At 43.3% G+C, this 22,798-nt stretch overlaps 1 protein-coding gene across 1 annotated transcript in view; it reads left to right on the top strand.

Moving 5' to 3' along the window:
- The window catches only part of LOC126418702 (fatty acid-binding protein, muscle-like), a 37,743-nt gene that overhangs the window by 5,405 nt on the left and 9,540 nt on the right, over positions 1-22,798 (top strand). Inside the window, exon 2 of the mRNA XM_050085600.1 lies at positions 21,569-21,840. Within this exon, the coding sequence (XP_049941557.1) occupies positions 21,569-21,840 (272 nt within the window). The remainder of the gene's footprint in view (positions 1-21,568; positions 21,841-22,798) is intronic.

Here is a 22,798-nt window from a genome sequence, read left to right as displayed (position 1 = left end):
TCCGCATGTATCCCGTGCCACCCAACGTGCTCTAGAAGGTGTAAGTCAACTACCCTGGCCAGCAAGATCTCCGGATCTGTCCCCCATTGAGCATGTTTGGGACTGGATGAAGCGTCGTCTCACGCGGTCTGCACGTCCAGCACGAACGCTGGTCCAACTGAGGCGCCAGGTGGAAATGGCATGGCAAGCCGTTCCACAGGACTACATCCAGCATCTCTACGACCGTCTCCATGAGAGAATAGCAGCCTGCATTGCTGCGAAAGGTGGATATACACTGTACTAGTACCGACATTGTGCATGCTCTGTTGCCTGTGTCTATGTGCCTGTGGTTCTGTCAGTGTGATCATGTGATGTATCTGACCCCAGGAATGTGTCAATAAAGTTTCCCCTTCCTGGGACAATGAATTCACGGTGTTCTTATTTCAATTTCCAGGAGTGTATTAAACAAAATGCAATAAATCAACCACAAATACGCAGAGTACAAACCAGTCTTACAAGTGTGCAGTCATATACAATATTTTGCATACCGTATAGTTACACCAGTAACTTTTCAACAAAACCATGTTATATACGGAAATGCTAGTGGATCGAAAAGTACGTGGCGTGTATGCAGACTAATCGGTTATGTGTTTTCACGCAGACCCACGAGAAAGGCAACATACCGATAGTGGCGGAGTAGAACAAATTGTTACAAAAATTGTAGCATGTACTATATCAATTAAAATACCACAAGAAAACAGTGGATAAAAGGCTTGTTTGATAATGCGCAAGAACACATAGCCGATTAGTCTGCTTACAACTCTGAATGGGCCACATACCACTAGACCATCTACCATTTCCGCACATAATGTGGTTTTGTTGAAAAGTTACTGTTGTAACGATACTCTATGCAAAACATTGTATATCAGTGCCGACCGTAAGACAGTTCGTATTCTGCGTACTTGTGCTTGGTTTACTGCATTTTGTGTTCTATTTTGTGTTGACGTCTCTGTTTGTTTCTTAGGCCTTAAGTACCTGATATTTTTTCTCAGCGCTATAAGTGGAGTTATTTTATTGAGATACGACTCTTATATGACCTGACACCAATCATTTTTTTATGATGGGTATGTAATTGGCCTTTCGCTTGCATTATGAAAATGTATGTAATCTTTTTTGGTACTTTTCCTTAGTGCAATTTTCTGTTTTTACTCCAAATCTGAAGACGGCTGTACAATCAACTGAAAATAGTCATCACTTAATGTTACATACTTACGTTATAGATAGTTGAAAAATTTTATTTAATTTTGTAACTTTATATAAAACTCTTCGGTCGCTTATCTCCATCTTGCCTATCTCAAGAATTAACATCATGGTTGTGAATGCGCTTAAAGCAAAACATTTTCTATATAGTCCTGTGCTAGGTGTCTATGTGCAGGAATGACCGATGGAAACGGAAACATTTCGAATCACATCAAGAATATATTACTCAGATTGAACAACAATGGTGTTAATGGTAATACAATAGGTAACAAAATATATATAAAGTACAGATAATTTAAATTAAATTCATTCTTAATTAGGGGGGTCTTAGATTAAGTCCATAAGACAATATTATCCATACAAACAGAATAAATTTGAAAAACATTTGAATGAAGTGCACATAAAAAAAGTAAACGTTATTTTTATAAGCGGAATATATATTCTAAGATTGTAACTGATAGGAAAGGCCATTAAACATTTGCAGCCAATTGGTTGCAGTGGATATCTGAAGTTTCCATCCAGGAGGCTTCATCCTCATAGACCTCATGTATACTGGACTTAGTTACAGCATACATCCACAGAGGATATTCTGTGACTATGTGGCATCTTCCGTGTTCGATGCCTATACACTACTGGCCATTAAAATTGATACACCAAGAAGAAATGCAGATGATAAACGGGTATTCATTGGACAAATGTATTATACTAGAACTCGCATGTGATTACATTTTCACGCAATTTGGATGCATAGATCCTGAGAAATCAGTACCCAGAACAACCACCTAAGGCTGTAATAACGGCCTTGATACGCCTGGGCATTGGGTCAGACAGAGCTTGGATGGCGTGTACAGGTACAGCTGCCCACGCAGCTTCAACACGATATCACACTTCATCAAGAGTAGTGACTGGCGTATTGTGACGAGCCAGTTGCTCGGCCACCATTGACCAGACGTTTTCAATTGGTGAGAGATCTGGAGAATGTTCTGCCCAGGGCAGCAGTCGAACATTTTCTTTATCCAGAAAGGCCCGTACAGGACCTCCAAAATGCGGTCGTGCATTATCCTACTGAAATGTAGGGTTTCGACGGGATCGAATGAAGGGTAGAGCCACGGATCGTAACACATCTGAAATGTAACGTCCACTGTTCAAAGTGGCGTCAATGCGAACAAGAGGTGACCGAGACGTGTAACCAATGGCACCCCATACCATCACGCCGGGTGATACCCAGTATGGCGATGACGAATATACGCTTCCAATGTGCGTTCACCGCGATGTGGCCAAACACGGATGCGACCATCATGATGCTGTAAACAGAACCTGGATTCGTCCGAAAAAATGACGTTTTACGCATTCGTGCACCCAGGTTCGTCGTTGAGTACACAATCGCAGGCGCTCCTGTCTGTGATGCGGCGTCAAGGGTAACCGCAGCCATGGCCTCCGAGCTGATAGTCCATGCTGCTGCAAACGTCGTCGAACTGTTCGTGCAAATGGTTGTTGTCTTGTAAACGTCCCCGTCTGTTGACTCAGGGATCGTGACGTGCTGCACGATCCGTTAGAGCCATGCGGATAAGATGCCTGTCATCTCGACTGCTAGTGATACGAGGCCTTTGGGATCCAGCACTGCGTTCCGTATTACTCTCCTGAACCCATCGATTCCATATTCTGCTGACAGTCATTGGACGTCGACCAACGCGAGCGGAAATGTCGCGATACGATAAACCGCAATCGCGACAGGCTACAATCCGACCTTTATCAAAGTCTGAAACGTGATGGTACGCGTTTCGCCTCCTTACACGAGGCATCACAACAACGTTTCATCAGGCAACGCCGGTCAACTGCTGTTTGTGTATGAGAAATCGGTTGGAAACTTTCCTCATGTCAGCATGTTGTAGGTGTCGCCACCGGCGCCAACCTTGTGTGAATCCTGAAAAGCTAATCATTTGCATATCACAGCAACATCTCCCTGTCGGTTAAATTTCGTGTCTGTAGCACGTCATCTTGGTGGTGCAGCAATTTTAATGGCCAGTAGTGTACTATTTACGATAGTCCACAGTCTCCTAGGTAGGTGAAAGCCAGGAGCGGCTTTTGTAGGATCGATAATGACACATTCAGAGTCAGGACTGCCTGAGAACCACTCATCCCGCCATGTTGTTTCTGGCTGGAATGCTTCAGAAGTGAGCCTTTTGCCAAGTCTCCAAGAGAATAATCTAGACAATAGTACACTAGTAAACTAGCCTGCAGCTGTGTACCCCGGGCAAAGTAACTAAGTTGCGGTTAAACAGTCAACAGATACGAGCTGATGGACCTCTGGTGATCCATAATCACCTCAGGATATCCCAGCTGTTAGAAAGTACATAGGAATCTAGACAGTAGGATTTCGCAATGAATGCACAGTCAATGCCAGAAAGTTGGAAAAATACGCAGTGGCAACCAAGAAATTAAAAGGATGAAGAACATTTCGATAAGTGAGATGAGATGCTTGGCTCCAACTGTTGTGACTTTGCTGAACACAGACTTTGCTACTCGGGAACGCTCGAGGGATAATTTCGTCATAGAGTAGGAGCGATAGGGGATAAATCGGTGTAAAAATGCGTCACTAATTTCGAACCAGTGTCAGAGAGGATGTTGTTCCTTGAAGTAAGTCTACTTATTGGCAATGAAGCATTTTGCGACCTTCAGGTTAATCTAGGGGTGTGAAATCACGTTGTTAGGCGTAGATACAGTAAAAAAGGGGGGATGGGAGTAGTTTGAGGCAAAGTGCCACGCTTTGTAGTCATCTCCACAACTATCAATAACTGTGAGTTTATGTAAGAAGTAATGTGGTGAGCAAACATCCGTTCTTTTATGCCAGCATACGGCATTAAAATAAAAAGTGTAAGGAAATATCGTCCTATCGTCATTAGGCAGATAAAAGCATAAGCTACCCGAATCAGAAATAAAATGCCAAAGAATAACTACTATATTTACTGAAAAGAGCAACTATGGCCAACAAAGAGAAATACTTAAATGAGGTTACATAACACGGAGTCAACCGCTTTCCGGCGCACACAGCATGGAGCGCTGTGTACAGCGGGTGAAATGTAAATATAATGCGGTCGAGAACACGAGATACGTCAGACCGCGCGACCGACCACACAAACGTCGGGCCGTAAAGGCAAGATTACACAACTGTTGTGACAGACATTAAGAAAACTGGTTGCACAACTAAATTACATGCGCGGAAAACAATAAATGAGGACAACAATAACATTATGAAAATTAAATTAGTGGAGTCATAGTGATAAAATGAGTTCAAAATGGTTCAAATGGCTCTGAGCACTGTGGGGCTTAACTTCTGAGGCCATCAGTCCCCTAGAACTGAGAACTACTTATACCTAACGAACCTAAGGACACCACACACATCCATGCCACAGGCAGGATTCGAACCTGCGACCGTAGCAGCAGCGCGGTTTCGGACTGAAGCGCCTAGAACCGCTCGGCTACAGCGGCCGGCGATAAAATGAGTGCAAACATAAAAGCTGTGTAGGAGTATAATGGCCTCTATAAAGTATGAAATTGTTAAAACTTGCCTAACAACTAAAGTTAAAACGAGAGAGATTCAGTAATCTACTTTTCACTGCACCAGAGTGCTTAAAAATTTCTATAGCCTGTAAAAGATTTATCTTCTTACCTTTTGTGGGTGCTACAGAATACATGTAAATTCTTCAGTGTCGGGGGGCCGGTGGCTACTAGATTTTAGGTAGTTGTTTAATCTGTTCTTTGTTGTTAAGTAAATGCTCACTAAATCGTGTTCGGAATTTCCCACCTGTGTGGTCCACATGTGAAGCTTTACAGTCGACGCTCTCAATTGTATAAACCCCGAAGGTACCATATTTGTCTTTGGTCGTTGATCATTGCGGATGTACCGGTACTGGTCTTTATTTGTCGTTGAAAAGGCGATGTCCACCACATATTTTCTAAATAGCTTTGCGAGACCACAGGACAGGCTGCCTACAAAAGGGATTTTGACAAATCTAGTATTAGCAGGTGACAGGCCTAGAGGAAATTTAGATTCTTCAAGTTTCTTTTTTGTTGATATAGATCATCTATAATATTGGGCTTGTATTCGTTGCTGATTGCAATTCATCTTAGTTATGCTAATTCTTTCTAAAAACAAAAATGGTTCAAATGGCTCTGAGCACTATGGGACTCAACTGCTGTGGTCATAAGTTCCCTAGAACTTAGAACTACTTAAACCTAACTAACCTAAGGACATCACACACATCCATGCCCGAGGCAGGATTCGAACCTGCGACCGTAGCGGTCGTGCGGTTCCAGACTGTAGCGCCTTTAACCGTTCGGCCACTGCGGCCGGCCAATTCTTTCTCGACGAAAGACTGACGTAGGGGAAATTCTGTGTTATGATGAATCATTCATTTGAAAAAACTCGTCTTGTGAAAATATGAATGGCCGGAAGAGGAAAGAATGATTGAATCTCTTGTTGGTTTGCCAAAATGTCAAATCTGTCACTGCCTCCCACTGGTCGTAATTGCTGATGAAAATAATTTATTGAGAACCTTGTTGCTATCCATTAACTTATGAGTGAAGGCCATCTGAGGGTGTAGCGAATTAAAATTTTCAACTAGCCCCTACAGCTCTTCCACAGTACCATCAAAGATAATACAAATGACGTTGCAGTAACGCCTACAGAAAAGATTCTGCTTGGATTCATCTGTGCCGTTCTTAAAATAACCTCATTCTAAATTATTAACAAAAGCACAACCAATGAAAGCAATGAAACCCGCCACACGGCTACCCATGACTAGGCCCTTGCGTTGCTTATAAATCTGATTATTGAATGAAAAATAATTGTATGAAGTTAGTAATTTATGAAGTCAACTGGTGTCAGCTGCCCCGTCTGCAGTGAGCCGCCGACCGGGGTGACTGAGCGGTTCTAGGCGCTTCAGTCTGGAACCGCGCGACTGCTACGATCGCAGGTTCGAATCCTGCCTCCGGCAAGGATGTATGTGATGTCCTTAGGTTAGTTAGGTTTAAGTAGTTCTAAGTTCTGGGGGACTGATGACCTCAGATGTTAAGTCTCATAGTGCTCAGAGCCATTTGAACCATTCTTCAAAAAGGAGAAGATTTTAGCTGTGTAGTCTTCTTCGTAAAGAACAACTGGAGTATTACGCTTGTCAGCAAGATTTATCATTGCACCATGCGATCTTAGCTTGTCATTGATGGTATTAAGTGTGAGACATTCTTTATTTTCGAGACTAGCCTCTTTGATTAATTCGCTTGCTCTATACTCTATTTTTACTATGTTGGCCGTACTGCATGTGTTGGCATCATGTGAGATTTTCAAATTAGCATCTGTGGCTGTAGTGATCTTTTAATTAAGAGTCGGTTGAATGCAACATTTTAAACCTTTATTCAATAGATGCATTTATTGTGTACTGAACTCTATCTTAGTTACCTTTACCACCCGCTCGGCAAAGGGAAAGTGATTTTCTGTACAGTCATATTGCTTCGTTGTGGGGCGGTACCCAACTTCTTATAGTTTAGGCAATTTCTAAGCATGTGTTTGAGTGATCGATTGGCTAGTTTCCCAAAAAACATAATTAACGACTTAATGTAAATTATCTAAAAGTTCACAGGACCAGGCGCCCAGCTTGGTATGAAACCGATTTTATGTAAGGATATTGTTATTTCAAATAAATGCTAAAACAGCCCAGGTAAAAATTGTAGAAGCGTATGTCTCTCCTTCTCAACATAGTAACGAAGAAAAAGAAAAATTAAATTATCAGATTACAGATGTCATACCCAAATTACCAAAATAATACCTTTTTATAATATTGGAAGATTATAAAGCAAAAGTGGGGAAAGGCAGTTTGGGTAACCATCTTGGTGAAAGAAATGAGCATTGTAGGAGGCTAAGTATCTTTGCTGTTGAACATGAAATAGTAGTACTTAATAATCATTTCTAACTCCCACCAGGAAAACTGCACACCTAGTAATCACAAATTATAACACTGATAAAATAAGCCGATACCAGATTAATCACATCATAGTAAATGAAAGATATAGGCACAGTTTCGAGTCAGACCAAAACGTTTTCTAGAGCTGAGCTACAGTCAGACCACAATCCTTTGATTGGAGTTTTCAGGGTAAAATTAAAAAGTGTCCAGAAGAAAATGACAGTAAAATATGGTATAAGAAAATTGAAAGAACTGTCGGTCAGAGACGACGTAAAAGCCAATCTGAACAAAAATGTCAGAACACCATCCAATGTTGCAAAGGTAGAAGAAATAGGAATTTCATTAAACACAATGTGTACATACTACATTTGAGTTATACTTTTACCAGTATTTTGTTAATGTTCTTAGTGGTTGAGCTCTCCTTTCGCACTTCAAAATTCCGCATGTATCTGAATTTATCGCTTGTTTCCATGATTTACTTCGGTACCTCCTTGGCATCGTATTGTATCCCCTGTATGCTTGCGTCTCTGGAAGATAGAACCATTGTCTAACGTCTTCTACGAAGAAAGATTCCTGCGGTATTTTGTAGATGTAGCTATTTCTTCGGAATTTTGAGACTGACAATACTCGTTTTAGGAATCTGTAGTTAATATTCTCCAATTTTTTGAGATTTTTTACCTTTAGATAGTCCCGTATTAGTTGAATTTCGTATGTGGCAACTGGCATAACTTTGAGCATTAACAGTGGTATCGCAGATGACATGTACAAATTTTGTAGCTTGGGGATGTCGTAAATGGCTTTTGTAGGGGCTGCCGTTCGGTCTTGTTTGCAGAAAGAAAGTGATTCTAGTTATTTGCAGTGTTACTCCCAAGTACAGCGTGACTCAAAAATCTCTTAACATAGCGAAATGCACTAATTCACGGAATAATGTAGGTAGGGAGGTAAAACTTGACATACTTGCCTGAAATTAGAAGGGGTTTCACTGAAAACGAAAACGAGCGGAAAAGCCGACAAGAAGATGTCAGTGACGCAGTATGGGAATCGTGTGTACAATGAACTGTAGTTAGAGAGGGAGTGAGATCTTTCCTAGTCAGCCCGCCTGATAAACGCCTGCTGGAACGTACGACTTTTATGCAGGATGGTGCTCCACCCCATATCACTACAGTGTGAAAGATATCCTGCGCACGTCGTTTGATGAGGATCGCGTGCTGAGCCGCTACGTCTGTCATTTTTGATGTGACAGGTTCCCAGACCTCAATCCGTGTGATCATTGGTTGTGGGGTTACCTGAAGTCGCAAGTCTACCGCGATCGTCCGATCTCACTAGGGATGCCAAAATACAACATAGCCAGGGCAAAAGCACCACAGGCGCAGAGATGAGAGCTCGTGCCAATGCCATAGAGATTTGCCACTTGCGCAAGTTCCACTAGCACCACGGGCAGCGCTGAGGATGAAGATATCGTCTTCGTCTTGGCCAACTGCCAGCCGAGTACAATCCGCCAATGACTGGACGACAACGGACAGAAGCCTGCTCGGAAGATAGAAGAGCAGATCTCGCCCACTTGGCTATAGATCATCGTCCAGGGTTGGCTCAGACAGGAAGCATCGTTTAGTGAACTCTTAGAAGTAACCAGACAGTAGTATATTCCATCTGCTATGTACTGTGAAGTTTACCTACGATTGCTTGCACTTAGCCATTGAGGGCAGTTTTTGTGTTATACTACAAGCAGTGTTGCAGACTTCTCTATTAGACTGTCACAAAGATAAGAAAACCTTTTTTGACTCATTTGTGTGACTTCGTTACTAATTTGTTGGAGTGTCGTAGAACCTTCGTTCTCCAATCCTGTTATCTGACCCTGGGGCATAGCTGTGTAGTAGTGGTAGGGAGAAATTGTCTTAGCGGTGTACTGTACCAGAAGCCGTTTCACGAACTCACAAACTCGGCCTATTGTAACAACAGTGGCAACTCGGCCCCCCTTGCGGTAGCGACGAGGCTTTCACAAAACTGGCGACGAGAGTTTATAAAAAATATGCTGTACAGTGCTGTTCAAGACACTGTCACTCTACTGAAGGTATTGCTGACATGCTGAGCATCTCTTGTAAAGATCATTGTCTTTGCTAAAGATCAATTGTTGTGCTAGTTATTGCTTTTGTATCACATAAAGCACCATATGCCTTCCATTTTGTGGCATTTTTTGGTTTAATGAAGCTCCATCTTATTTAAAGCAGCTGTACCAGTGTTTAGCTCTCTACCTGTGAGTCGTGCTTGGGTAGCTCAGTTGGTAGAGCACTTGCCCGCGAAAGGCAAAGGTCCCGAATTCGAGTCTCGGTCTGGCACGCAGTTTGAAGCTGCCAGGAAGTTTCATATCAGCGCACACTCCGCTGCAGAGTGAAAATCTCATTCTAGAATCCCTCTTGTTTGGATGATGTTCTTCGACATTGATACGCTATCGTATAATCTTATGTGGCTTGCTTCTATAATGGACTTATTTATTTATAGTTCACAGCATAACTTACCTCGTATATTCTCCACTTTCTGGGTGGGAAACTTCCAGTTGATACTGATTTTAGAGTAGTCTATAAAGATCGCGTAGAGTGGGGCACCGAGCTGTACTAGTGCCGTTGTTATTTCTTGAATGACTTCTAGAACAGCGTGCAGCGTTTATCTGCATGGAGTGAAGCCATATTAACTCGTTGTGACACTGGAAAGTAGTCTTTGTTGATTGCGCCCCAACAGGAATCTAGAGAAGACTTTAAACATAATGCTGTGCAGAGCAGTTCTTCTTTAGCAATATGGTCTCCTTTCTTGTCATTGTTGAGCTCAATTATGTCTTTCTCCGTTGTTGTGGGACTGTGTTGTTCTTGAGGTATTTCTTGAAGAGTTATGCCATAGTTCCTGCTAGATCTAGGATTGTATCCGTTAGGTGTTCCATGCATATCCGAACAGGCACAACCGTCTTGCTATTCCTTCAGTTCCTTATGAGGTGGGTGACTCCTCTGCCTGTTAGTAGGTCCACGACCTGTGCAATTTGAATCACTTTGACATTTCGTCTTCTTCTGTGGGGAGGTTACTGAAGTGTATTTCCTTGAGGGCCTTAGGTTCTTGTAAGGTTTCGTTTCTGTCTCATCAATTAATTTCTGCTCTTTGAATAGACGATATGTTATATTTTTTTCTTTCAGTGGGCGTTTGTACTTCCGACGTCTTTCAGCGTACTTCGCAAGCGTGCATTTCCGGCGGCATGGAGAAGCTGTAAGGCTCTTCGCCTCATGAGGTAACATTCTTCGTCAATCCACGACTTCTCGGTGTGTTTAAGCTGGTTATTTTGGTGGTGGTGTGTGTGATCATGTCGTTCAGAGATGCTGTTGCCTCGTCTAAGTTTCCCTGCCTCATATCGTGGTTATTGTTGATAGATCTGCTTTGTTCGCTATCCATCTTTCTTCATCTGTGTGCCTCGAAACTTGTGGTTTAATGTTTTTACCTGCGTGATTCTGTGTTCCTGTGGTCAATTGGACTTTAGGTATTACTGGAATGTGTTTCTTAACTGTGACTTTTTCTACTTGCTCGTGGGCGTGAAGACCAGGTCGACTATGATCCTCCCGTTTGGTGGCAGTTGGTTGTATTCCTGCTCCTGATTTAACGGGTTCAACCGATAATCCGTGCTAAAATCTTTGACCATTTTTAATTTTGAGTTCCATTTGTCTATGCGCCAATTTAGGTGCTGTACCAGAATGCTTTGCTTGCCAGCTTCTATGTTCTCCAGTGCCTTTCCTATGTCGTCGATGATGCTCTCGCTTTCAACATTGGACGGAAGTACGCGCTTGCTGTGCACATTTTACTGGTAAGTACGTTAGGGTATTATTTGTATGGTCGATTAAGCTGAGGAGTTGCAGGTGCTGGTTTAAGAAACAGCTTAGTCCCTTTGAGGGCCGTACTTCGCCGCCTTTATTGGCTGAGTCCCTGATCCTTTTGACTTCTGTACTGAACGCTTCTGATAATAGTACTACGTTGTTCTCTTCCAAGTTGAGCAGGCGCTCATGGAAAATATGGATTTCAGGCCCTCTACGGACGTAGTCTTTGTTATTACGTTGCTGTGGTAGTTGCGTTCTTGTTGTAAAAGAAATGATTACTAATTTATCTGAAATAATAAAAACCATTAAAAGAGAAATGTTACAGCCTGAAACAAGGAAAAGGAAGTCATGGATGCTAACGAGATATTATAACTGATGGATCTAAGAAGAAGCTACAGAGGAAAAAAATGGCTCTGAGCATTATGGGACTTAACATCTGAGATCATCAGTCCCCTAGAACTTAGAACTACTGAAACCTAAATAACCTAAGGACATCACACACATCGATGCCCGACGCAGGATTCGAACCTGCGACCGTAGCAGTCGCGTGGTTCCGGACTGAAGCGCCTAGAGCCGCACGGCCACAACTACAAAGGAAACCCAGATGAATATAGGAGATTGAACAAGATTATCATGGGGAAAATCGGAGAAGCAAAAGAAGAAGAACTAAAACAAAAATGTCAAAATATTGGAAGTTTTGAAAGTAAACATGAGAATTCAGTATTTATAACATACCAAAAGAAATGTCTGGGAACTTCCATACGCGACATTCAACTACATAGCGGGAAGCCGGATCCACCTGAGGTCGCTGGAAAAACATGATCAGGCATTATAGCACAAGAAGTGAGATGAGCGGTTGTTGTTGTTGTGGTCTTCAGTCCTGAGACTGGTTTGATGCAGCTCTCCATGCTACTCTATACTGTGCAAGCTTCTTCATCTCCCAGTACCTACTGCAGACTACATCCTTCTGAATCTGCTTAGTGTATTCATCTCTTGGTCTCCCTCTATGATTTTTACCCTCCACGCTGCCCTCCAACACTAAATTGGTGATCCCTCGATGTCTCAGAACATGTCCTACCAACCGATCCCTTCTTCTAGTCAAGTTGTGCCACAAGCTCCTCTTCTCCCCAATTCTATTCAATACCTCCTCATTAGTTATGTGATCAACCCATCTAATATTCAGCATTCTTCTGTAGCACCACATTTCGAAAGCTTCTATTCTCTTCTTGTCTAAGCTATTTATCGTCCACGTTTCACTTCCATACATTGCTACACTGCATACAAATACTTTCAGAAATGACTTCCTTACATTTAAATCTATGCTCGATGTTAACAAATTTTTCTTCTTCAGAAACGATTTCCTTGCCATTGCCAGTCTACATTTTATATCCTCTCTACTTCGACCATCATCAGTTATTTTGCTCCCCAAATAGCAGAACTCCTTAACGACTTTAAGATTCTCATTTCCTAATCTAATTCATTCAGCATCACCCGATTTAATTCGACTACATTCCATTATCCTCGTTTTGATTTTGTTGATGTTCATCTTATACCCTCCTTTCAAGACACTGTCCATTCCGTTCAACTGCACTTCCAAGTCCTTTACTGTCTCTGACAGAATTACAATGTCATCGGCGAACCTCAAAGTTTTTATTTCTTCTCCATGGATTTTAATACCTACTCCGAACTTTTCTTTTGTTTCCTTTATTGCTTGCTCAATATACAGATTGAATAACATCGGGGATAGGCTACAACCCTGTCTCACTCCCTTCCCAACCACTGCTTCCCTTTCATACCCCTCGACTCCTATAACTGCCATCTGGTTTCTGTACAAATTGTAAATAGCCTTTCGCTATCTGTATTTTACCCCTGCCACCTTTAGAATTTGAAAGAGAGTATTCCAATCAACATTGTCAAAAGCTTTCTATAAGTCTACAAATGCTAGAAACGTAGGTTTGCCTTTCCTTAATCTTTCTTCTACGATAAGTCGTAGGGTCAGTACTGCCTCACGTGTTCCAACATTTCTACGGAATCCAAACTGATCTTCCCCGAGGTCGGCTTCTATCAGTTTTTCCATTCGTCTGTAAAGAATTCGCGTTAGTATTTTGCAGCTGTGACTTATTAAACTGATAGTTCGGTAATTTTCACATCTGTCAACACCTGCTTACTTTGGGATTGGTATTATTATATTCTTCTTGAAGTCTGAGGGTATTTCGCCTGTCTCATATATCTTGCTTACCAGATGGTAGATTTTATCAGGACTGGCTCTCCCAAGGCCGTCAATAGTTCTAATGGAATGTTGTCCACTCCCAGGGCCTTGTTTCGACTTCACGCAGTATCGTATCTCCCATTTCATCTTCATCTACATCCTCTTCCATTTCCATAATATTGTCCTCAACTACATCGCCCTGGTATAGACCCTCCATATACTCCTTCCACCTTTCTGCTCTCCCTTCTTTGCTTAGAACTGGGTTTCCATCTGAGCTCTTGATATTCATGCAAGTGGTTCTCCTTTCTCCAAAGGTCTCTTTAATTTTCCTGTAGGCAGTATCTACCTTACCCCTAGTGAGATAAGCCTCTACATCCTTACATTTGTCCTCTAGCCATCCCTGCTTAGCCATTTTGCACTTCCTGTCGATATCATTTTTGAGACGTTTGTATTCCTTTTTGCCTGCTTCGTTTACTGCATTTTTATACTTTCTCCTTTCATCAATTAAATTCAATATTTCTTATGTTACCCAAGGGTTTCTACTAGCCCTCGTCTTTTTACCTATTTGATCCTCCGTTGCCTTCACTATTTCATCCCTCAATGCTACTCATTCTTCTTCTACTGTATTTCTTTCCCCCACTCCTGTCAATTGTTCCCTTATGCTGCCCCTGAAACTCAGTACAATCTCTGGTTCTTTCAGTTTATCCACGTCCCATCTCCTTAAATTCCCACCTTTTTGCAGTTTCTTCAGTTTTAATCTACAGTTCATAACCAATAGATTGTGGCCAGAGTCCACATCTGCCCCTGGAAATTTCTTACTATTTAAAACCTGCTTCCTAAATCTCTGTCTTACCATTATATAATCTACACTCCTGGAAATGGAAAAAAGAACACATTGACACCGGTGTGTCAGACCCACCATACTTGATCCGGACACTGCGAGAGGGCTGTACAAGCAATGATCACACGCACGGCACAGCGGACACACCAGGAACCGCGGTGTTGGCCGTCGAATGGCGCTAGCTGCGCAGCATTTGTGCACCGCCGCCGTCAGTGTCAGCCAGTTTGCCGTGGCATACGGAGCTCCATCGCAGTCTTTAACACTGGTAGCATGCCGCGACAGCGTGGACGTGAACCGTATGTGCAGTTGACGGACTTTGAGCGAGGGCGTATAGTGGGCATGCGGGAGGCCGGGTGGACGTACCGCCGAATTGCTCAACACGTGGGGCGTGAGGTCTCCACAGCACATCGATGTTGTCGCCAGTGGTCGGCGGAAGGTGCACGTGCCCGTCGACCTGGGACCGGACCGCAGCGACGCACGGATGCACGCCAAGACCGTAGGATCCTACGCAGTGCCGTAGGGGACTGCACCGCCACTTCCCAGCAAATTAGGGACACTGTTGCTCCTGGGGTATCGCCGAGGACCATTCGCAACCGTCTCCATGAAGCTGGGCTACGGTCCCGCACACCGTTAGGCCGTCTTCCGCTCACGCCCCAACATCGTGCAGCCCGCCTCCAGCGGTGTCGCGACAGGCGTGAATGGAGGGACGAATGGAGACGTGTCGTCTTCAGCGATGAGAGTCGCTACTGCCTTGGTGCCAATGATGGTCGTATGCGTGTTTGGCGCCGTGCAGGTGAGCGCCACAATCAGGACTGCATACGACCGAGGCACACAGGGCCAACACCCGGCATCATGGTGTGGGGAGCGATCTCCTACACTGGCCGTACACCACTGGTGATCGTCGAGGGGACACTGAATAGTGCACGGTACATCCAAACCGTCATCGAACCCATCGTTCTACCATTCCTAGACCGGCAAGGGAACTTGCTGTTCCAACGGGACAATGCACGTCCGCATGTATCCCGTGCCACCCAACGTGCTCTAGAAGGTGTAAGTCAACTACCCTGGCCAGCAAGATCTCCGGATCTGTCCTCCATTGAGCATGTTTGGGACTGGATGAAGCGTCGTCTCACGCGGTCTGTACGTTCAGCACGAACGCTGGTCCAACTGAGGCACCAGGTGGAAATGGCATGGCAAGCCGTTCCACAGGACTACATCCAGCATCTCTACGATCGTCTCCATGGGAGAATAGCAGCCTGCATTGCTGCGAAAGGTGGATATACACTGTACTAGTGCCGGCATTGTGCATGCTCTGTTGCCTGTGTCTATGTGCCTGTGGTTCTGTCAGTGTGATCATGTGATGTATCTGACCCCAGGAATGTGTCAATAAAGTTTCCCCTCCCTGGGACAATGAATTCACGGTGTTCTTATTTCAATTTCCAGGAGTGTATTTGATACTTTTTAGTATCTCGAGGGTTCTTCCATGTATACAACCTTCTTTCATGATTCTTAAACTACGTATTAGCTATGATTAAGTTATGCTCTGTGCAAAATTCTACCAGGCGGTTTCCTCTTTCATTTCTTAGCCCCAATCCATATTCACCTACTATGTTTCCTTCTCTCCCTTTTCCTACTGACGAATTCCAGTCACCCATGACTATTAAATTTTCGTCTCCCTTCACTACCTGAATAATTTCTTTTATCTCATCATACATTTCATCAATTTCTTCGTCATCTGCAGAGCTAGTTGGCATACAAACTTGTACTACTGTGGTAGGCATGGGCTTCGTGTCTATCTTGGCCACAATAATGCGTTCACTATGCTGTTTGTAGTAGCTTACCCGTACACCTATTTTTTTATTCATTATTAAACCTACTCCTGCATTACCCCTATTTGATTTTGTATTTATAACCCTGTATTCGCCTAACCAGAAGTCTCTTTCCTCCTGCTACCGAACTTCACTAATTCCCACTATATCTAACTTTAACCTATCCATTTCCCTTTTTAAATTTTCTAACCTACCTGCCCGATTAAGGAATCTGACATTCCACGCTCCGATCCGTAAAACGCCAGTTTTCTTTCTCCTGATAACAACGTCCTCTTGAGTAGTCCCCGCCCGTAGATCTGAATGGGGGACTATTTAACCTCCGGAATAATTTACCCAAGAGGACGCCATCATCATTTAATCATACAGATGAGCGGTAAGGGCCATAAAACATGGGATAGCAGCAGTACCACCGAATGGAATGCATTCTGAAGTTGTTTGACGAAGAACAAATAATATGGATGACCAAACTGTTCAGTTAAATTTATAATTCGATCATGATTCTTCAGAAATGACTTCGGTCATAGTTTTCAATCTTCCCAAAGCTGCTAAGAACTAAAAAAGTAATTGCTTCCATGCAACACGCTGGATGAATCGCCTTCTGAAAATACAACATAGGAACAAAGAGATACACCACAAGGAATTACCCGATTAAGACGGTAGTCGGTAGATGTCTTGTACATGTACAGATAAATGAGTACAATCGCAGAAAAATTTGGGGATTTATTTAAGACAAAGAGCTTCTCAAATTGAGCGAGTCAGTAACAAGTTGCTCCACTCTGCCCCTTACGCAAGCTGTTGCTTAGCTTGGTACTGACTGACAGATTTTTTGGACGTACTCCTGAGGGATATCGCACCAAATTCTGTCGACCCGGAGCGTTAGATAGTCAAAATAGAGAACTGGTTGGGAGATCCTGTCCATAATGCTCCAAACGTTCTCAGTTGGGCAGAGATCCGGCGACGTCACTGGCTAAGGTAGGGTTTAGTAAGCACGAAGAGAAGCAATAGAAACTCTCGCCGTGTGCGGGCGGACATTATCTTGCTGAAATGTAAGCCCAGGAGGGCTCGCCATAAAGGGCAACAAAACAGGGCGTAGAATATCGTCGCGTACCGCTGTGCTGTAAGGGTGACGACAAAAGTGGTCCTGCTATGAAATGAAAAGGCACCCCAGACCAGTACTCCTGGTTGTGGGGTGTGTCAAGGCTGACAGCCTGGTTCGTATCCCACCACTGTTTGGTGCATCTCCAGACACTTTTTCGCCGGTCGTCATTGATTAATTTGAAGTGCGACTCATCACTGAAGACACTTCTCAGTCAATGAGATTTCAGCCGAATGTGCCCGTCACGAATGAAGACAGGCTTGCTCTTGTGCAGCGGTCAATGGTAATCGGCGTAAGGGGCGCCGTGGGCTCAAACCCCTTTCGGTGAGCCGTCTGTTGATGGTTATTGCGGTTACTGAAGTACATGTTGCACGTCGGATCGATGATAATGATGAATCCGAGGCTCCGAATGCCCCTCTGGCTGTTGTTCGGTCCTCAGGTTCTGTCGTCACTAAAATAATAATTGGCTCCTTCTATCGCCCCCCGACTCAGATGATATATTACCTGAAAGGTTCAAAGAAAACTTGAATCTCATTACAAATAAGTACCCCACTCATACATTTATAATTGGTGGAGACTTCAAATTACCCTTCATATGCTGGCGAAAATCCATGTTCAAAGCCGGTGGTAGAAAACATCTTCCGAAATTGTACTAAATGCTTTCTCTGAGAATTATTTTGAACAATTAGTTCATGAGCCTACACAAACTGTAAATGTTTGCGAAAACACACTTGACCTCCTACGCACAAATAATCCTGATCTAATAGAGAGCGTCATGACGGATACAGGGAGTGGTGATCACAAGGTCATTGTAGCGAGGCTCAAAACCATATCAACCAAACTACTAAAAATAAACGCAAAATATATCTATTTAAAACAGCAGATAAAAATTGGCTTGATGCCTTTCTAACAGAGAGTCTCCATTCCTTCCAAGCTAATTGTGTAAGTAGAGACCAGATATGGCTCAAATTCAAAGATACAGTATCGACAGCAATAGATAGATTCATACCGCATAAGTTAATAAGAGACGGGACTGGTCCACCACGGTACACGAAGCAGAAGCAACGAAAAAAAATCCCAAATTCAGCAGTAAGCAAAATCCCCAAGACTGGCTAAGTTTCAGGGAAGCTCGAAATTTAGTGCAGACGTCAATGCGAGATGCTTTTAATAGTTTCCACAATGAAACATTGTCTCAAAATATGGCAGAAAACTCAAAGAGATTATGGTCGTATGTAAAGTACACCAGTGGCAAAAAGACAGTCAATATTGTCACTGCGCGATAGCGACTGAAATGTTACCGATGGTGCCACTAAAGCGGAGTTACTAAATACAGTTTTCCGTAATTCCTTCACGAAAGAAGACGATGTAAATATTCCAGAATTCGAAACCAGAACAGCTGTTAGCACGAGTGACATAAAAGTAGATATCTTAGATGTTGCGAAACAACTCAAATCACTTAAGAAAGGCAAGTCTTCCTGTCCAGATGGTATACCAATCAGGTTCCTTTCAGAGTATGCAGACACAATAGCGCCTTTCTTAGCAATCATATACAACCGCTCACTTGACGGGAGGTCTCTTCCTAAAGACTGGAAAGTAGCACATGTCACACCAATATTCAAGAAAGGAAATAGGAGTAACCCATTGAATTGCAGACCCATATCACTGACCTCAATTTGCAGTAGGATTTTGGAGCATATACTGTACTCGAACATTATGAATCATCTTGAAGGAAATGACTTATTCATACATAACCAACACGGATTCAGAAAATATCGTTTATTCCCATGAAGTAATGAGTGCTGTCGACAAGGATCTCAGATCGATTCCATATTCTTAGATTTCCAGAAGGTTTTTGATACCGTTCCTCAGAAGCGACTATTAATCAAATTGCGTGCATATGGTCTATCGTCTCAGCTGTGTGACTGGATTCGTGATTTCCTCTCAGAGAGGTCACAGTTCGTAGTGACAGACGGTAAATCATCGAGCAGAACAGAAGTGATATCTGGCGTTCCGCAAGGTAGTGTCATAGGCCCTCTTCTGTTCCTGATTTATATAAATGATCTAGGTGATCACCTGAGCAGCCCCCTTATATTATTTTCAGATGACGCTTTAATTTACCGTCTAGTAAAATCATCAGTCGATCAATTCCAATTACAAAATGATCTAGAGAGAATTTCTGTACGGTGCGAAAAGTGGCAATTGGCACTAAACAATGAAAAGTGCGAGGTCACCCACATGGGTACTAAAAAAATCCGATAAATTTTGGGTGTACGATAAATCGCACAAATCTAAGGGCTATCAATTCGAATAAATACCTAGGAATTACAATTACGAGCAACTTAAATTGGAAAGACCACATAGATAAAATTGTGGGGATAGCGAAACAAAGACTGCGCTTTGTTGGCAGAACACTTTTAAGACGAGACAAATCCACTAAAGAGACAGCCTACATTACATTCGTCCGTCTTCTGCTGGAATATTGCTGCGTGGTGTGAGATCCTTACCAGGCAGGATTGATGGATGACATCGAAAAAGTGCAAAGAAGGGCAGCTCGTTTCGTGTTATCGGGCAGTAGGGGTGAGAGTGTCACTGATATGATACGCGAATTGCGGTGGCAATCACTGAAACAAATGCGCTTTTCTCTGCGGCGAGATCTATTTACGAAATTTCTGTCCCCGACTTTCTCTTCCGAATGCGACAATATTTGATTGACACCCACCTAAGAAGGGAGAAATGATCATCATAATAAAATAAGAGAAATCAGAGCTCGAACGGAAAGATTTAGGTGTTCCTTTTTCCCACGCGCCATTCGAGAGTGGCGTGTGGTAGTGTAGTAGTATGAAAATGGTTCCATAAACACTCTGCCAGGCACTTAAGTGTGAATTGCAGAGTAACCATGTAGATGTAGATGTAGGTCGACCACTCTTTTCTTGACGCTGTGTTCGACCATAGTTGAAGCATTCCTACCAACGTCGTCGAATAGTGGCATGGCTGCTATTTAAATGTCGAGCGATTCGCGTATTATTCCAACCGGCCTCTTTGAGCCCAACTAGACGTTTCCTACCTGCGTATATTGTTCAAGGGCCTGTCTGCGAGGCATAGTTACTGTCCAACTGAGTACACGGAATGAAATTCGCAAAGACTTTATGCCCTGGCATCGACATCCCAACCATTTTACCATCCTTGCCAGCTGCGTGATGAAATTGCCCTGCAGCGTCACACAGTCAACAATCCGCAGCCAAAGTTTACAATTCTGCATTTTCTGTCGATACCTGTATGAATATCAATTTTTTCTTTTCTTTTTTGTCTTTGAGTGACTTGTCAAAAATTATTCACTAATCAATCTGCAAAGTTTGTGAAGCAGAAATAGCATCTACAGAGTTTTCCTTTAGAAATGATATCGATACTCGAGAGTCTCTGTTCTGCATTCAGATCTTACTCCAGAGGTGAAGAGACATGAACTGAGACTCTGTGCCTGTTATATTGATTTTTTGTTAGAGGCATTTGAGTTATGGCTGTATAGGAGAATGCTAAGAGTGGCATGGACAGACGAAATTACTAACATCGACATTATCCACAAAACGAAGGGGGAGAAAGAACTCCCAAACGCATTAAAGTTCAGAAAAATATATCTCAGCCATGTAACGAGCAGTCGAAATAGGTACAAACTGCTGCTGATCATTCTCCAAGGAGAAGTACCTGCTTGATAAAAGAGGACGAGCTACAGGAGGAACATCTTGTATCGGAAACTTACAGACATGGACTTCACATACGAACGAACAGTTTTTTCGAACAAGTAAAATTGATGTAGCTATGATTTTCACCAACATCCAGAACGTATAAGCGCTAGCAGAAGAAGAACAATTTACTGTTGATTTGATTTCGTAAACTGAGCTTCAAGCTCTTGATTCTTGTGATGAAAGCGTTAGCGTAAACACTAATGAGAGCTAAGCAAGTATGCTGCACATTAAACCACAAATAAGTGTATTTACAACGATGTGCAGAACTCAAGGACGAAACTAAATTTGACGCTGTGTGTCACTGCCAAGCAACAAAGCTCGATTAAACTTAGACAATACGTAGACGTTACACAGCTTGTACTGCACATGTTGTTTTTGCTTGTTGAGCACTACAGCCCCCAAGGTTCTTAATTTCAGTCCTCCTTTCGTTAAAGTTTTTGTTTTTAATTTCAGTGGCTTCCTGTACGTGCTGACATGGTAATGATTAGACCTTTATAAAACTAGAGCATCAGAGAATCGAATTTGGTGGTTTCCTGGACCCAATACACGATCTGCTACTGACGATTATCCGTGCTGCCCAGACAACTGCCATTGGATACTTTAAGGCGAGTGTTGATGTCTTTTAGTAGTTCCTCTGTGTACTCGACCGCATTCGTAAGGGATTTTGTATTATGTGTCACAGAGATGCCCATGTATGACGTGAATACCGACCGTGACTGCCATAGTTAGGTGGCTGCTTGTAACCTACGCTGAAATCTGGCGCTGCAGCACTGAACGCTTGATAGTAAAGCATCGCACATCTATTACAGGGGCGGGCATGTTGGCTCGCAAGATGGCCGGCGCAGTTAGCCCCGTCGTGGAGCTGACAAAGGAGGGAGACACCTACACGTTCAAGTCTGCGTCGGCGTTCAGGACCATGCTCATCACCTTCAAACTCGATGAGGAGTTCGTGGAGGAGACTCCGGACGGCCGCAAAGTGAATTCTACCATCACCCAGGAAGGCAACAAGCTGCACCACATCCAGAAGGGCGATAAGACCACCACCACCGTGCGGGAGTTCTCAGACGAAGAGCTGAAGATGGTGAGTAGGGTCGGCGCGAAAACATTGTGTAGGACTGCTTCCAGTCCGGATCCAAAGCCTCAACTCTTTTGACCGCTCTTTACGTGTGGTGTAAGATCTCAGCAGTCTCAAAGATACCTACAACCTTCGCCTGTAATGGTGCAAAATCCTGGCACCTTGCGATATCACCAAAAACGGCAAGTTGTCGACACTTGCGGAAGAAAGGCCAGATCTCAGAAGTTCATGTGAGGTCTAGAGCGGGTTAATGATGTCACATTAGCACCAAACGTCACTGCTATTCCGCTCAATGCCGCCGGGGACGTTTGACACAATGGGAAGGTATTCACAGCCCCTGCCACCCATATTTGACTCATTCTTTTGATGTCTCTGCGATGGAGATCAGAAATGTGACGCCCAGCGTTTAAATTATTCCGTTTTCCAATGGGTTGCAGAGAAAAAGATTCCGACACACCGCCTATCAGAATCGACAAGAAAAGGTCACAGAAGATGGCATAAATGGTGTCAATGAACTACCCCTTTACTTGGGAAGTTGATTTCTACACGTTTCGTGAACGTAAACGACAATTCACAGCGAGATGAGCTACGGGAAAGAGACCTCATGGGCCTTTAACCCCAATTAACGTAATCCGCTCTCCTTTGTAGTGTATCACGGCCGCAGTGTTTGCTCCGGTATGCTAGAGATCGTTCAAAACCATTTGATGGAAATCAAACGTGATCCGAAGCAGAAATGGGTGCTTATGCTTTTTCAGCCCTAATGTTTCGCGCACTCCTCTGGCGTGATCTCAGGATGTCGCGACGTCGAAACATGCGCGAATAAAACGTCAAAGGATCCCGCTAAAATCCCTGAGTGACACCCACGGTTGTTCGCTGGGCACTTCAACAAAAATGCCGCTGTATACAGGCAACCATTTACTGATTCCTTGGCACTAGTATGACAACTACCTCTTTAAATTACTCT

This window comes from Schistocerca serialis, chromosome 9 (assembly GCF_023864345.2).
Source record: "Schistocerca serialis cubense isolate TAMUIC-IGC-003099 chromosome 9, iqSchSeri2.2, whole genome shotgun sequence".
NCBI classification, from domain to species: domain Eukaryota; kingdom Metazoa; phylum Arthropoda; class Insecta; order Orthoptera; family Acrididae; genus Schistocerca; species Schistocerca serialis.
This window is presented reverse-complemented; position numbering and strand designations above follow the sequence as displayed.